This window comes from Uranotaenia lowii, unplaced genomic scaffold (genome assembly GCF_029784155.1).
Source record: "Uranotaenia lowii strain MFRU-FL unplaced genomic scaffold, ASM2978415v1 HiC_scaffold_131, whole genome shotgun sequence".
NCBI classification, from domain to species: Eukaryota; Metazoa; Arthropoda; class Insecta; order Diptera; family Culicidae; genus Uranotaenia; species Uranotaenia lowii.
This window is the reverse complement of record NW_026597311.1, coordinates 1-17,154: the sequence shown is the minus strand read 5'-3', so window position 1 is coordinate 17,154 and position 17,154 is coordinate 1. Positions and strand designations below refer to the sequence as shown.

General features: G+C 36.5%; 1 protein-coding gene across 1 annotated transcript; it reads right to left on the bottom strand.

Moving 5' to 3' along the window:
* Nucleotides 1-3,137: 3,137 nt before the first annotated feature.
* Nucleotides 3,138-14,759, bottom strand: LOC129759257 (uncharacterized; the record flags this gene model as incomplete). Its single annotated transcript, XM_055756670.1, has 8 exons — nucleotides 14,129-14,759; nucleotides 13,250-13,525; nucleotides 12,269-12,556; nucleotides 11,210-11,497; nucleotides 10,222-10,500; nucleotides 4,292-4,342; nucleotides 3,975-4,145; nucleotides 3,138-3,554 (listed from the first exon to the last, which is right to left on the bottom strand). Coding segments are annotated over exons 1-8 (2,401 nt in total), but the record flags the coding sequence as incomplete, so codon positions are not given.
* Between the last annotated feature and the right edge of the window lie 2,395 nt (nucleotides 14,760-17,154).

The following is a 17,154-nucleotide window of genomic DNA, read 5'->3' as shown; positions in this document are numbered from 1 at the left end:
GATTTCAACTTTCGTCCGATCAAGTGAAAGGGTTTGACTTGTGGATGACGAAAATAGTGTCGCGAGTTCGCTAGTACAAGCTACTAGTGTTAGTACCGCTAGAAATTACTTTAGCTCCAATTTCAACTTTTGACCGGTCAAATGGAAGGGATTGACTCATAGGTGACGAAAAATAGTGTCGCGAGTTCGCTAGTACAAGCTACTAGTGTTAAAAATAGTGTCGCGAGTTCGCTAGTACAAGCTACTAGTGTTAGTACCGCGAAAAATTAGTTTAGCTCCGATTTCAACTCTCGACCGGTCAAGTGAAAGAGGTTGATTTGCAGGTGACGAAAAATAGTGTCACGAGTTCGCTAGTACAAGCTACTAGTGTTAGCACAGGTAGAAATGAATTTAGCTCCGATTTCAATTTTCGACCGGTCAAGTGAAAGGGTTTGACTTGTAGATGACGAAAAATAATGTTGCGAGTTCGCTAGTACAAGCTACTAGTTTTAGTACAGGTAGAAATGAGTTTAGCTCCGATTTCAATTTTCGACCGATCAAGTGAAAGGGTTTGACTTGTAGATGACGAAAAATAGTTTCGCCAGTTAGCTAGTACAAGCTACAAGTATTTGTACAGGTAGAAATAAGTTCAGCTCTGCTTTCAACTTTTGACTGGTCAAGTGAAAGGGTTGACTTGCAGGTGACGAAAAATAGTGTCACGAGCTCGCTAGTACAAGCTACTAATGTTAGTACAGGTAGAAACTAGTTTTTCTCCAATTCCACCTTTCGACTGGTCAAGTGAAAAGGGTTTGACCTAAACTAATTTCTACCGGTACTAACACTTATAGCTTGGACAAGTGAATTCGTGACACTATTTTTCGTTACCTACAAGTCAAACCCTTTCACTTGACCGGTCGAAAGTTGAATTCGGAGCTAAACTAATTTCTACCGGTACTTATATCAATAGCTCGTACTAGAGAACTCGCGACTCTATTTTTCGTCACCTACAAGTCACTTTCACTTGACCGGTCGAAAATTGAAATAGAAGCTAAACTCATTTCTACCTGTACTAATGCTAGTAGCTTGTGCTAGCGAACTCGCGACACTAGTTGTCGTCACCTGCAAGTCAAACCCATTCATATGACCGGTCGAAAGTTTGAATCGGAGCTAAACTAATTTCTTCCTGTACTAATACTAGTAGCTTGTACTAGCAAACTCGCGACACTATTTTTCGTCATCCACAAGTCAAACCCTTTCACTTCACCGGTCGAAAGTTGAAATCGGAGCTAAACTAATTTCTAGCTGTACTAACACTAGTAGTTTGTACTAGCGAACTCGCGACACTAGTTTTCGTCACCTACAAGTCAAACCCTTCCACTAGAGGGGTCTCATGTTGAAATCGGAGCTAAACTAATTTCTCGCGGTACTAACACTAGAAGCTTGTACTAGCGAGCTCGCGGCACTATTTTTCATCACCTACAAGTCAAACCCTTTTACTAAAGGGGTCGCAAGTTAAAATCGGAGCTTAACTTATTCCTACTGATATTAGTTCCGTTAATCATCATTAGTTTGTTTTAATCTCGCGTATGTACTATCTTCCTATAGGAAAGCCAACCAATTAAGTTCAAATCATCTTCTTATGAATCGATCTGAATCCCATTGTCTAAATTTACTTTGCATTAAAAGTGGTCGCGACAGTCAAATTCATAACATTTCAATGTTACGATTGAGATTTCGTGACATTATAAATATCGATGTCGCCGTAGCATGTCCAAAAAAAGAATCTCATTCTTGGTATCGAAATTTTACTAGTTAATGGTAAAATTTTCATAAATACTACTGCTTGGAGCTATTAATAATATGTAACGTAAACCTCCTACATTGATTCTTTTAATCCTCCCGCCAATTCCATTGCCCGCTACCATTTGTTCCAACTATCCTGCTGATGAATTTAAACACACAGATTTATCAATCGGGCCACGGCAAATACAAAACACGAGCTCCACACTAGAGCCCGTGCCGGTGACAAAAAGAGAGCCGCCTCAGACCGTTTGGAGGGCCGCCGCGAGCTGCATTGTGAGCCGCTGCGGGCTGTTCTGTCAACCAAAAGAGAGACCTCGCACGCCGCTCGGTTAGGACGCACAGTGAGCTAGCCGTGCCTGTCTGATTCGGCCGCTCGCGCAGATTTCGGATAGCGCATCTCGTCGACGAGAACGAGTGGAAAAGATAGAGCGTGCGTGTTCTTGTTTAGAGCGAGAGTGCGTCAACGGCCAGAACGCAAACGATGAAGTGTTTTGCACGAGAGAATGGTTTGCGTGTGTTGAGCGTGGCTAAAAGAGTGCGTTTTGTTGAACCCTGGTGTTCAGTTAGCTTGGTTCTGTTGTTTCGTTGTGTGCTTTTATTCCGGCGATGCTTCGAAATTATCAATGCAGAACTGTTCTCTTCATTTTGTGCGCGTTGACGTAATGATAAGAACAATGATAAAACATAACGCGTTAAACTCGAAAGGAATCAGCAGAACAGTTTTTTTTTCGAAGCGAGTTTACGCACGTCCGACCGCAAGCAAAAGGAGGAAACCGAATTGTTCAAATGCGATATACTATAGTTTGGAAGGCAGTTTGCTTTACATTGGGGTAAATACCAAGCCAGATATCTGCATGGCTACACCGTTGCTGGGTCAGTTATAAATTCGTCGAACAGTGATTAGACCGAAGCAAAGCGACCTGAGGATTCAGGTATCTCAAGGCTACAAGAGATTACCGTTTGCATCAAGGATCCGGCATCGGCAAAGTTAAATGCGTTGCTGTGTCTTCGATCGAGGCCGCGTACGTGGCTCTGGCGGAAGTGTGCCAGGAGCTGATGTGATATCTCAAGCTGCTCAAGGATCTACAGTAGAAACAACAAGATCCTGGCGCATATGGGAGAAAGTATGAAGATCGTGGAGTCTGCACGTCTGGAACGCCGTTTTAAGCACATTACCACTAAGTAGCTTTGTAACATCTCCGTTCTCAAATGCAGGGTATTTATTAATACTTAACATACGTTTTCCAAAAAGCACAAAACCGTTTTGCCGTGTTCCAATTTTTGTATGGATTTTCAACGGTGTTCACAAGCGTTGAGGTAGTGAAATACCTTAGTTTGGCGAGACCATTTCTTACCTGTAACAACCGTACTTGTTGTTTCTGGTGTAGTTTGAGCAATCGTCGTGGTACAGGTACAGGCTGCGCAGTTTTGTGTGTTCGTGTTACCATTTCCGCTTTGCGTATTTGTTGTTCCTGTTCCTTGCGTGTTTGTGTTTCCATTTCCGTTTTGCGTATTTGTTGAACTCGTTCCTTGGGTATTTGTGTTGCCATTTCCGGTTTGCGTATTAGTAGAACCCGTTCCTTGGGTATTTGTATTACCGGCCCCGCTTTGAGTGCTAGATGAGCCTGTATTGACTTGGTTGTTGTTGCCAATAATGATGATAGTATCGTTGCCACAGCAGAGCGAGCAGTCAACAGCAGTCGTAGTTTCAAACATAGTGGTGGAATCCACAATTGTTTCTGTAGTAACATCTAAGGCTGTGGTTGAGTCAGCTGTGAATCATCGAATAGAAAGATTTTTTTTCATATGGAACCGTTCTAAAATTCGCAGATTTAAAATGGTCTTCATCAATAGAACCTCCATTGTCCATGCCCTCTGGTTTTTTTTTTTCTAAATATAGTGTATAATTTAAAATCTTTTCAAAAAAGATATTTTCTTTCTGGTTGCAGTGTTAGGAATGTCCAGATTTCGTGAAAATATATTTCTGAAGCTTCAAGGGAAATCTATTATTACCTATAACTTAATTTGTCACGTCAAACATACTAGATTTTTCAACTTTTTTGTCGTCCTTTACAAAAAAGCAACTTCATTGCCAATAACGTTCAAACAAATCAAATGTTATTCGTTTTCTCCGTTAATCTGTGTGAGGCATCTACCAAAAGTATAAATCTAAGGTCAAATGAAATACCTACCGAGAGTTTCAGTTGTCATTTCAGTAGTATCAGTTGGTGTACCAGTAGTTGTCTCAAGAGTTGTTTCGGTTGTTCCATCAGCCGTTGTTCCGTCGGTACCCGACATGGTTCCAGTGTCCGTTTGCGGTTTCACTGTCGTGTCGGTTGTTGGTTCGTTTGTCGTTGTAGACTCTGCGTTTGAAAAAAAAACGCATAGTTAGCACTTTTTTTAATGTACATATACAGAAAGCATTCTTAACATGTGTTATTGTGTAAAGTCAAATAGAGCCAATAACCCAGAAGAATTCAGAACAACATTCAAAATATTTAATTTTTACCTAAAGTCGTTGAACCCGATACAGTGGTTGTATCCATAGCAGTCGTTGAATCTGTGGATGAAAAGTTAAAGTAATATTAACATTGGTTTATTTATCACTTTGGTTAAAATTAAAGTGAATATAATAAGACAGATATTGACTACACTTGACTGTGCTAGTGAAACTTTTGCTATGATTGATTTGCTGGGTGAAAATCCTGATGACTGCAATCAGCGTATATTTGATGCTTATCATCTGACGTAGGTGTCTTAATCTACTTAATACTATTTGCACATAATATGATAGACATTCTTAGTTTCGTAATTGTTTGCTTAAATCATATTCGATCCGACGTCTGAAAACTGAAATGGATACATTTAAGTCAAAGTGTGTAAAATAACGTAAAAAGCATCTTATTGCGGAACGTAGAGAGTCGTTGCTGCCATAGCGCGTGCTTTTTGATTCCAGAGAGAGTCAATTTCCATTGCGGAGAGTACAACGGGAAGGCAGCTATGCGCAATCGATTTCGTTTCGAAAAATCTTTGCCACAAATTGGTCGATGGAATGGCGATTCGATAGCGTCTGAAGACGATGAGCGTAAGGTGGCAAGTTCAAAGAATTCGCCCAGGGTAGCTCACGAAGAGCATAACGCACAAATCGTCGTTGAATTGCCTCAAAACGCGTAATCCAAGCAGCTTCGAAAGGCCACCATACCAGGTTTGCCGATTCCAGTATTGATCGAACCAGGCAGCAATACAGAGCTCGCAAGCAGATCGGATCGGTGAATTCTTTACTCAAACGTTTGATGAATCCCAGCATGCTGTTTGCCTCCTCGAGTACCATAGAGTAATGACGTTTAAAAGTTATTCGACTGTCCAGTAATACACCAAGATCCTTTATCTCCTCCACATGATGCAACTGCTCACCCAGTATATTGAAATTATACAACAACGGATGTTTCCTGCGCCCGAAAGTGATAATACAGCACTTCAAAACGCTCAAAACCAATAAATTATATGCACACCAGCTCACTACTATGTCTAGGAAGTGTTGTAAGTTAACTTGTAACGCGTAACAATGAGCTAGATTGTTTATAACTAAATATTTTTTAGGTCGTCCGCATACTGGAGAACGTCAGATCCAATGAGAAGCAAATTTATGTCATTACAGAACAGCGTAAACAATAATGGACCCAGATTGCTGCCTTGCGGTACGCCAGTGTTTGGAATAATATCAAAGGATTCATCGGAACCAATTTTAACAGCTAATTCACAAATTTCCAGAACTTTTTTGGATTGCACCGAAGTTTAGTCTGAGTACGATTTACATAAAGGCGATAACAAAGACGATTGTATATCCTTTGTCGTTTTGTAGCATCATTTAGTTTGATTTTTGTAAATGGGCACCTGGAATTACAAAACTTCCGCACCAATTTCGAACGTGTCTGTTTCAAACGCTTCAGGTGAGCATTAGTTCAAGGAGGTCGAAGAGGAGGCCGCACCAGTACGGTACGGATTGGTCAAAAACATCATTCAAATTGCGTTCTATATATATAATCAGGGCTGGTAGCGAGTCACTTTTTAGTGACTTGGTCACTTTTTTTGGGTCAGTCACTAAAAAGTCACTTTTTTCATCATTTGGTCACTAAAGTCACTATTTTCCGAAAAATGGTCACTTTTATCACCAAAAGTCACTTTTTTCACCGCAAATAAACCAATGAAAGAGTAATTTGAATTGCGGGTGTTAATATTGAAATGAGGCGAAAATTGATTAGAAAATCCGCATTTAATACCCCTACGTTTGGGTCGGTCCTAATAAATGGATGTTTTTATATAGGTTTCTTCCAGAGAGAAGAACCACTTTTTTTTTTTTTGTAAATTCTTTATTTGAAACGGCTCATAACTGAGAAGAACCACTCATTCACCTAATGAGAACTCGAGAGGTGAGTCCGTACTATAGTAACCAGAGTGTGCAATGAGGATGTTTGGCCTGCCGATGCGATACTACCACATGATATTTTTGATAACGTTGAGAACCTTCTTTCATCTGAAAACATCGTTGTTGGAAAATTGTACCCAAATAGAATAACTTTGATATTTTTATATTCTTTAGATTTTTTTTGGAAGCAATCACACGACTAAAAAAGGCCATCGAAATCCGTAATATGGCAGAAGTCGAGCTAGCTCAAGCGATGCTAGAGGGAGTTTCGACTGTTACAGGGTTGCTAGCGAACCGGGAAAACCGGGAAAAACTTTGGAATTTGATCACGTCACCGGGAAACCGGAAAAAAACCGGGAATTTCGGCAACTCACCGGGAAAATTGACATTTTTGGAGTATTTTTCACGAAGTTTCAAAAATATTTTAAGAATTATTTCAAAATTTAAGAGTATTTTTGAGAGTCTGGATATAGATTTATCTCATAATCGCTTATTTTCGTTCATTAGTAAAATAAGCGTTTATTTTAAGAGGAGAAATCACCGTGAATTTGTTTTATGAAATATTGCGGCTTTATCGGTGAGGGTTAAAGAGTTGAAATGAAAGACGGATAGAAGACCAGAAGAAAATTCTAAGGTGGTGAAAAGAGCGAAGAGCATTTGAAATAGAAGCTTGACCACATGCTAAATTCTTTGTCCCGCATCAATTAACTGTATTGAAGAAGTAGTACCCAATAGAGAAGGCACTACATTTTTCGATACAGTTAATTATGGATGGTTCGACCAAGCTTCTATTTCAAATGCTCTTCGCTCTTTTCACCACCTTAGAATTTTCTTCTGGTCTTCTATCCGTCTTTCATTTCAACTCTTTAACCCTCACCGATAAAGCCGCAATATTTCATATAAGCGTTTATGTTATCACTTTTTTTTAACTAATTGCGGAGAAATACGAGTTATCTCATTTTTCCGGTCTCCGCAAGTGTGCTACACTTACAAGCATAACTCAAATGATATTAATTAAATAATGAAACTATTAACGACAAAACTAAACACAAAACTGAACTTTTTTCCTCTCTTAAAGAGGTTTCTAACTTAACCAGGTTCTCTTTTATAGAGGGCCAGCAACATACAAATGAATTAAAGTGATCTAGAAATTCAACTGTATTTGATAAAAATCAACCTGACACCAGTTGATGCATCAGTTCGAAGTTTTCTGAGTAAGTGTCAAAATGGTACAAAAGTGTTATTTTCTCTAACTTCCTTGGTCTAGTCAGGAAAACGATTCTAGTTTATAGAGGTATTACACTCTCACTTGAAGAGGTTTTGTGTTTTACAAATCTTGAGACTCGTTGTTTTCTCTCACTATAGAGGTTTCTAGCACATCCAGGTTAGGCTGTACAAGTTTCAGTTTCGACGTAAAATTATTCAGTATTCGATATACATATTTCATAAAATTATTTTATGCAAAAAGCAAATAATTTGGCAGCGTGAGACGTTTTTAAGCAGAGTTACACCTCTTTTTTATCAGAAATTCATCGGAATTTTTAATGTAGTTGTTTTTGTGTATTTCGTTTGAATTGGTCTGAGGAAGTAAATATTACATCGCAAGTGTTAAGTTTTTAATTTATTCTACGTTAAGCTGTTGCTTATAGTTTCCGAAATCTAACGTCTTAACCCTGATAAAAAATAATATCTTAAACTCAAACAATTAAACCTCAGCCCTGTTTTATACACGGTTTCTATATTTTCACGAATCTTTAGTTCAAATGACTGTTACTGTAGTTATTTATTGTTTTGTTTTAAAAAATATTTTTTTCAAAAACATTTCTTTGGATTTGTACAAAAAAAATATAACTGAATTTAGAAAGAAACTAAATATTTACCGGCAATATGATGATTTTAAGTTTTGTAATCGCCATTCAAGTTGATTTTATAGTATGTTTCGATGTATTGTTAACATATTTCTAAATAAATTATACTTTTATTCTAGAACTCTATAGAAATTCTAGAAAATGTATATTGGCTGGAAAGTACAACATCATAGTTTCAAGATCAATTTAACCGGACTTTTTTGCAAAATTGTTGAAATTGTGGAGCAAACCAACAAATATATGCCTAGTTCGTTAGATTTGTTTAAAAAAAATCATGAAAGCCTGTAAATTTGAAACGAAAAGACTACAACAAGTTTGGGATACAATTATTAGAAATTGGAAGCCTTTTATATTTTTTTTTATTCGACATGATTTTAAATCAAAAACGAGTATAAAAAATATCGGAAAAGGAACTAGGAAAAAACCTGGGAAAAACTTTGGAATTCCAAAACGAAAAATCGCTAGCAACCCTGCTGTTAGGAAAACGAGCAACCCTGCTGTCTTCACAAAAACGAGCTGCTGACCAAGTTCAAGATACCGTAGAGAAGAAAAAAGCGCGTTTGATAACTGGCTTCTTCGCCAAAAAGCCGAAGAATTACCGAAGACGGTGGACTTAAATTCGTTTTTACTGATACAAAAATGAACAAATTTGTAATCCAATGAACATTCAACACTTGGCAGATCAAAAATCATCTTAGGAAACTTGATAACTACAGGATTATCTTTGGCTGTCTAATTTAATTTCTTCAAAATCTATTTGGTCACATTTTTTGTACTTCAAAGTAACTTTTTTCGTTCTACATAGTCACAATTTGGTCCCTTTTTTCGGTCCTCAAAGTCACTATTTGGTCACTTTTTTTCAAATTTTGGTCACTAAAGTCACTACTATTTCATTGTCAAACCGCTACCAGCCCTGTATATATATATATATATATATATATATATATATATATATATATATATATATATATATATATATATATATATATATATATATATATATATATATAAATATATATAAATATATATATATAAATATATATAAATATATATATATATAAATATATCTATATATATAAATATATATATATATATATATATATATATATATATATATATATATATATATATATATATATATATATATATATATATATATATATATATATATATATATATATATATATATATATATATATATATATATATATATATATATATATATATATATATATATATATATTTATATAAATATATATAGATATATATATATATATATATATATATATATATATATATATATATATATATATATATATATATATATTTATATATATATATATATATATATATATATATATATATATATATACATATATATATATATATATATATATATATATATATATATATATATATATATATATATATATACATATATATATATATATATATATATATATATATATATATATATATATATATATATATATATATATATATATATATATATATATATATATATATATATATATATATATATATATATATATATATATATGCACAGGAACGGAGAAATGTTAAATTGACTCAATTAAAATTTTGCCATGCCGTTGATATAGAATGATAGAGATTTTTTGTACTATGATCCCATATAACATCTACCTCTCGGCATCTAACTAGTAGCTTTGACTTGCTTGTATTTAGGTTTCAACAACCTGATGGATCCTGAATTATTTGAAAGTAATGGATAAGCACGCAGTGAAATTTTCCTTTATCTTTAACTACAGCAGTATCTGTAAGTTTGATTAAACCTAAATCAAGGTTAAAGATGACAAACTCTTGAATTCGCCTGTAGTGGGAATCTGACCATATATCCATAAATCGAAATACTTTGCGATCCGAAAGTGTGATGAGATCAATCGACCTGTTCTCCTTTTCTGGGAATACTGTTAGCAGAAAGTTAAACCAAACTTGCATTTCGATAGTCACATGGGTACGTTAGTCTCAGTTCGGTTTGATCCTTAATTGTTCAAAGTAGATGTATCCTGCCTTGTAATGCATACATGTGTCGATCTATTCTTCGCTGGTATCCAATTCACATATGGTGTTGTAGCGATAGCAAAAAATAACAGGTTTCCTTACCCACAGTTGTTGTGCTCTCGAACGTCACAGCAAATGTTGTTGTTTCTTCTGGTATCGTGGAACAGGCACAAGCTGCGCAGTTCAGCTGAGTGTTGGTGTTACCATTTCCTTGTTGTGTATTTGTTGAACCCCCTCCTTGAGTGTTCGTGTTACCGTTTCCTTGCTGATTATTCGATGATCCGCAACAGAGCGAGCAGTCTACAGCAGTAGTTGTGTCAAACATGGTAGTTGAATCCATAGCTGTTTCTGTAGTAACATCTGACGTTGTAGTTGTGTCAGCTGTAAATTTTGGAATGAGAATGAGGGTTTGTTTTGTTGTATAGTTGATTGGAAAAAAAATCGAGGATCAAAAGTTTTTGTATTTAGTTTCTACTCTTGTGTTAACAAAAACATTGCTTCTCTTTCAACGTTGAACTAAACCTTATTCTTTAATGTTGTAGCGCTTCACTGACGGGATACCTGACTTCGTTGTTCTTGCTAAGCTCCCAAGCAACGTGGTGATGCTGGAGTGCGCTTAGATAGATGTAGGAGAAGTGGTTAAACTCAATTTTAAGATTACACCAGGCATTAGAATAAAATCGCTCATTTGAGCTTCTCGAAACGACCAAACACATTTTCGAAAATGCATGCTTTTTTCCGACAGTCTTATTTGCATAGCGATCTGACGTTGTGCAATGTCGACAGTAGATGATTTTTTCAAGACCCATGTCAATGTAGTATATGGTTGTAGCATGATGATTGTCAAATACTGGCATTAAAAGGAAAGGCGAAAAAAAATCACAGTTTGTATAACTTAATTGAATAAAAAGCATGACATGATAACATGCGGTATGAAAAATTAATACTGTGTTTATGCGCCTTTTAGAGGAATACTGATTTTCCCAAATGAAGAATTTGGAGGTATTTCTACGATCAAAGCAATGCCACTAAATTAAGATCCATTTTCGTTGTTGAAGTGGCGAAAGCTAACAGCGTAATATTTTCTTACCAGCAGTCGTGCTCTCGAACGTCACTTCTAAAGTCGTTTCTTGTGGTGTCGTCGTATCAATTGTCGTTGAACAGGTACAAGCTGCGCAGTTCAGCTGATTGTTTGTGTTACCATCTCCATTTTGGTTATTTGTTGAACCAGCTCCTTGAGTGTTCGTGTTGCCATTTCCTTGCTGATTATTCGAAGAACCGCAACAGACCGCGCAGTCTACAGCGGTCGTTGTGTCAAACACAGTAGTTGAATCCACAGTTGTTTCTGTTGTAGCATCTGACGTTGTAGTTGAGTCAGCTGTAAATTATCGAATGAGAATGAGGGTTCGTTCCGACACGCAGTTGTTTTAAAAATTCGAGAATGAAAGTGCTTGTATTTACTTTGTACTATTGTGATAACAAGACCATAATTTCTCTTCCAACGTTGAACTAAACCTTATTCTTTAATGTTATAGCGTTAACTTAACTGACGGGACAATCGATTTCGATTTTTGGCTAACCTTCCAAGCAACGCGCAATGCCGATTCCAGAGTACGCTTCAATCGATATTGGGGAAGAAGTAAGCCAGTTGGAAGATTACACCAGACATTTGATTAAAATCGGCAATTTAGACTACTCGAAAGGACCAAAAAGGTTTTTGAATATGCCTTTTTCGGCAGGATATTTCTAAGTCAAATTTTCATAGCGATCTGACGTTGCGCGATGTCGACTGTAAATTGCTTTTGTAGCCAAAAATTGAACGGTATTTTCTTCTAAGACTCATGTCAGTGTAGTCAGTGGTTGTTGTATGAAACTGAGCTGGGAACGGTGATTGTTAAAGACTGGCATTATAGGGAATTTCGAGTGAAATCACAGTCTTCATCACTTAGTTGAACAAAAAGCATGACATGGTAACATGCGTTGTAACAAATTCATACTGTGCATATGCCTCTATTTAGAGGAATGCCGATTTTTACAAACGACAGACTCGTATGTATTTTTACAATTAAAGCAAAGCCATCTAGTTGAGTTCCAATTTCCATATGGTTTTGTTGAAGTGGCGAAAGCTAACAGCGCAACATTTTCTTACCAGCAGTCGTGCTCTCAAACGTCACTTCTAATGTCGTTCCTTCTGTTGTTGACGAAGCAACTGTAGTGGTACAGGTACAAGCTGCGCAGTTCAGCTGGTTGTTTGTGTTACCATCTCCATTTTGATTATTTGTTGAACCCGCTCCTTGATTGTTCGTGTTGCCATTTCCTTGCTGATTATTCGAAGAACCGCAACAGATTGAGCAGTCTACGGCAGTCGTTGTGTCGAACATGGTAGTTGAATCCACAGCTGTTTCTGTTATAGCATCTGACGTTGTAGTTGAGTCAGCTGTAAATCATCGAATGAGAATCAGGGTTCGTTTCGACACGCAGTTGTTTTAAAAATTCGAGAATGAAAGTGCTTGTATTTACTTTGTACTATTGTGATAACATGACCCTAATTTCTCTTCCAACGTTGAACTAAACCTTATTCTGTATTGTTATAGAGCTAACTTAACTGACGGGACAATCGATTTCGATTTTTGACTAAGCTCCCAAGCAACGCGCAATGCCGATTCCAGAGTGCGCTTCGATCGATGTTGGGAAGTATTAGCCAGTTGGAAGATTACACCAGACATTTGATTAAAATTGGTAAATTTAGACTACTCGAAAGGACCAAACAGATTTTTGATCATACATGCTATTTTTCCGAAAGGGGGTTCTTATAAGTCAAATTTTCATAGCGGCATTTTCTTCTAAGACTCATGTCCGTGGAGTCAGTAGTTATAGCATGAAGCAGAGCTGGGAATGGTGATTGTTAAAGACTGACATTAAAGGCAAAGTCTTCATAACTTAATTGAACAAAAAGCATGACATAACAACATGCGGTGTGAGAAATTAATACTGTGTATATGCGCCTTTCAAGAGGAATTCAGATGTTGACTAATGAATTGTTTACGGCCAGAGCAAAGCCACCTTGTTGAGTTCCAATTTCCATGTGGTTTTGTTGAAGTGGCAAACTAATAGCGTAATATTTGCTTACCAGCGGTCGTGCTCTCGAACGTCACAGCAAATGTTGTTGTTTCTTCTGGTATTGTGGAACAGGAACAAGCTGCGCAGTTCAGCTGATTGTTTGTGTTACCATCTCCATTTTGATTATTTGTTGAACCCGCTCCTTGATTGTTCGTGTTGCCATTTCCTTGCTGATTATTCGATGAACCGCAACAGATTGAGCAGTCTACGGCAGTCGTTGTGTCAAACATGGTAGTTGAATCCACAGCTGTTTCTGTAGTAACATCTGACGTTGTAGTTGTGTCAGCTGTAATTTATCAAATTTAATGGTTCGTTTGTATATAAGGTTTTATCTATTAAATTCGTGGTGATTCTGTTTCTGTATAAATCTTCCGATATAAACATACTACCGCAAAAGGTACTTGTCAAGATATTTCTGTCTTATCCAGTTATAATTTTGGATTCAAAGTTTATGATTCTTAAATATTTTTATCATTATTATATCTGGTTTTGATTAACATAATCTTCGTGAAAATAAATCGTTCCCAATCAGGATAAAAATAATATTCAATCTTTCCGATATTCAATATTTTCTGTCAAAATCAGTTATAATTCAGTGCTTGTAGGATGTTGAAATATCTTACATTATACAAAAACATTTATACAATCATAGCTAAATCATATAAATTGTTGATATTCTCGTTACAAACAGTATCTTTGGTATCTTTCCAAATGACAGAAAAATGTCTTCGTTGATTTTTCATATCAACAGTTTTAGAACAACTTCGTAAATCCAAAATTAATTAGGCTTTTTCGGTATTACAATCATCGTTATCGTAACGAAATGATATTTATGCGTTTGGCTGAGGTGTTGGATTGAAATTAATAAACACTTGCAAAAATGACTTACCCACAGATGTTGTATCGACTACCGATTCAGTTGTAGAGTCTGTAAATGAGGCCGTCGTTGAATCAATCCCTGGCTCGGTTGTAGTATCGAATACTGTGTCAACAAATATTTCACTTGTTGTAGTTTCAGTCACTGGTTCAGTTGTTGTATCAAAAGCTGTTTCAGTTATTGTTTCAGTTGTTGAATCAACCATCGTAGTTGTATCAACAGCTGTTTCTGTTTTTGTATCAACCATTGTTTCTGTTGTTGTATCAACCATCGTTGTTGTATCAACAGCTGTTTCAGTTGTTGTATCAACCATTGTTTCTGTTGTTGTATCAACAGCTGTTTCCGTTGTTGTATCAACCATTGTTTCAGTTGTTGTATCAACCATCGTTGTTGTATCAACAGCTGTTTCCGTTGTTGTATCAACCATTGTTTCTGTTGTTGTATCGATCATCGTTGTTGTATCAACCATCGTTGTTGTATCAACAGCTGTTTCCGTTGTTGTATCAACAGCTGTTTCTGTTGTTGTATCAACCATCGTTGTTGTATCAACAGCTGTTTCCGTTGTTGTATCAACCATCGTTGTTGTATCAACAGCTGTTTCCGTTGTTGTATCAACCATTGTTTCTGTTGTTGTATCGACCATCGTTGTTGTATAAACCATCGTTGTTGTATCAACAGCTGTTTCGGTTGTTGTATCAACCATTGTTTCGGTTGTTGTATCAACCATTGTTTCAGTTGTTGTATCAACCATCGTTGTTGTATCAACAGCTGTTTCCGTTGTTGTATCAACCATTGTTTCAGTTGTTGTATCAACCATCGTTGTTGTATCAACAGCTGTTTCCGTTGTTGTATCAACCATTGTTTCAGTTGTTGTATCAACCATCGTTGTTGTATCAACAGCTGTTTCCGTTGTTGTATCAACCATTGTTTCTGTTGTTGTATCAACCATCGTTGTTGTATCAACAGCTGTTTCTGTTGTTGTATCAACCATTGTTTCAGTTGTTGTATCAACCATCGTTGTTGTATCAACAGCTGTTTCCGTTGTTGTATCAACCATTGTTTCTGTTGTTGTATCGACCATCGTTGTTGTATCAACCATCGTTGTTGTATCAACAGCTGTTTCTGTTGTTGTATCAACCATTGTTTCTGTTGTTGTATCAACTATCGTTGTTGTATCAACTATCGTTGTTGTATCAACAGCTGTTTCTGTTGTTGTATCAACCATCGTTGTTGTATCAACAGCTGTTTCCGTTGTTGTATCAACCATTGTTTCAGTTGTTGTATCAACCATCGTTTCCGTTGTTGTATCAACCATTGTTTCTGTTGTTGTATCAACCATCGTTGTTGTATCAACAGCTGTTTCCGTTGTTGTATCAACCATTGTTTCTGTTGTTGTATCAACCATCGTTGTTGTATCAACAGCTATTTCTGTTGTTGTATCAACCATTGTTTCAGTTGTTGTATCAACCATCGTTGTTGTATCAACAGCTGTTTCCGTTGTTGTATCAACCATTGTTTCTGTTGTTGTATCGACCATCGTTGTTGTATCAACCATCGTTGTTGTATCAACAGCTGTTTCGGTTGTTGTATCAACCATTGTTTCTGTTGTTGTATCAACCATCGTTGTTGTGTCAACCATTGTTTCAGTTGTTGTATCAACCATTGTTTCTGTTGTTGTATCAACCATCGTTGTTGTATCAACAGCTGTTTCCGTTGTTGTATCAACCATTGTTTCTGTTGTTGTATCAACCATTGTTTCAGTTGTTGTATCAACCATCGTTGTTGTATCAACAGCTGTTTCCGTTGTTGTATCAACCATCGTTGTTGTATCAACAGCTGTTTCCGTTGTTGTATCAACCATCGTTGTTGTATCAACAGCTGTTTCTGTTGTTGTATCAACCATTGTTTCTGTTGTTGTATCAACCATCGTTGTTGTATCAACTATCGTTGTTGTATCAACAGCTGTTTCTGTTGTTGTATCAACCATCGTTGTTGTATCAACAGCTGTTTCCGTTGTTGTATCAACCATTGTTTCAGTTGTTGTATCAACCATCGTTGTTGTATCAACAGCTGTTTCCGTTGTTGTATCAACCATTGTTTCTGTTGTTGTTTCAACCATCGTTGTTGTATCAACAGCTGTTTCCGTTGTTGTATCAACCATCGTTGTTGTATCAACAGCTGTTTCCGTTGTTGTATCAACCATTGTTTCTGTTGTTGTATCAACCATCGTTGTTGTATCAACAGCTGTTTCTGTTGTTGTATCAACCATTGTTTCAGTTGTTGTATCAACCATCGTTGTTGTATCAACAGCTGTTTCCGTTGTTGTATCAACCATTGTTTCTGTTGTTGTATCGACCATCGTTGTTGTATCAACCATCGTTGTTGTATCAACAGCTGTTTCGGTTGTTGTATCAACCATTGTTTCTGTTGTTGAATCAACCATCGTTGTTGTGTCAACCATTGTTTCAGTTGTTGTATCAACCATTGTTTCTGTTGTTGTATCAACCATCGTTGTTGTATCAACTGCTGTTTCCGTTGTTGTATCAACCATTGTTTCTGTTGTTGTATCAACCATCGTTGTTGTATCAACAGCTGTTTCCGTTGTTGTATCAACCATTGTTTCTGTTGTTGTATCAACCATCGTTGTTGTATCAACAGCTGTTTCTGTTGTTGTATCAACCATTGTTTCAGTTGTTGTATCAACCATCGTTGTTGTATCAACAGCTGTTTCCGTTGTTGTATCAACCATTGTTTCTGTTGTTGTATCGACCATCGTTGTTGTATCAACCATCGTTGTTGTATCAACAGCTGTTTCGGTTGTTGTATCAACCATTGTTTCAGTTGTTGTATCAACCATCGTTGTTGTATCAACCATTGTTTCGGTTGTTGTATCAACCATTGTTTCTGTTGTTGTATCAACCATCGTTGTTGTATCAACAGCTGTTCCCGTTGTTGTATCAACCATCGTTGTTGTATCAACAGCTGTTTCCGTTGTTGTATCAACCATTGTTTCTGTTGTTGTATCGACCATCGTTGTT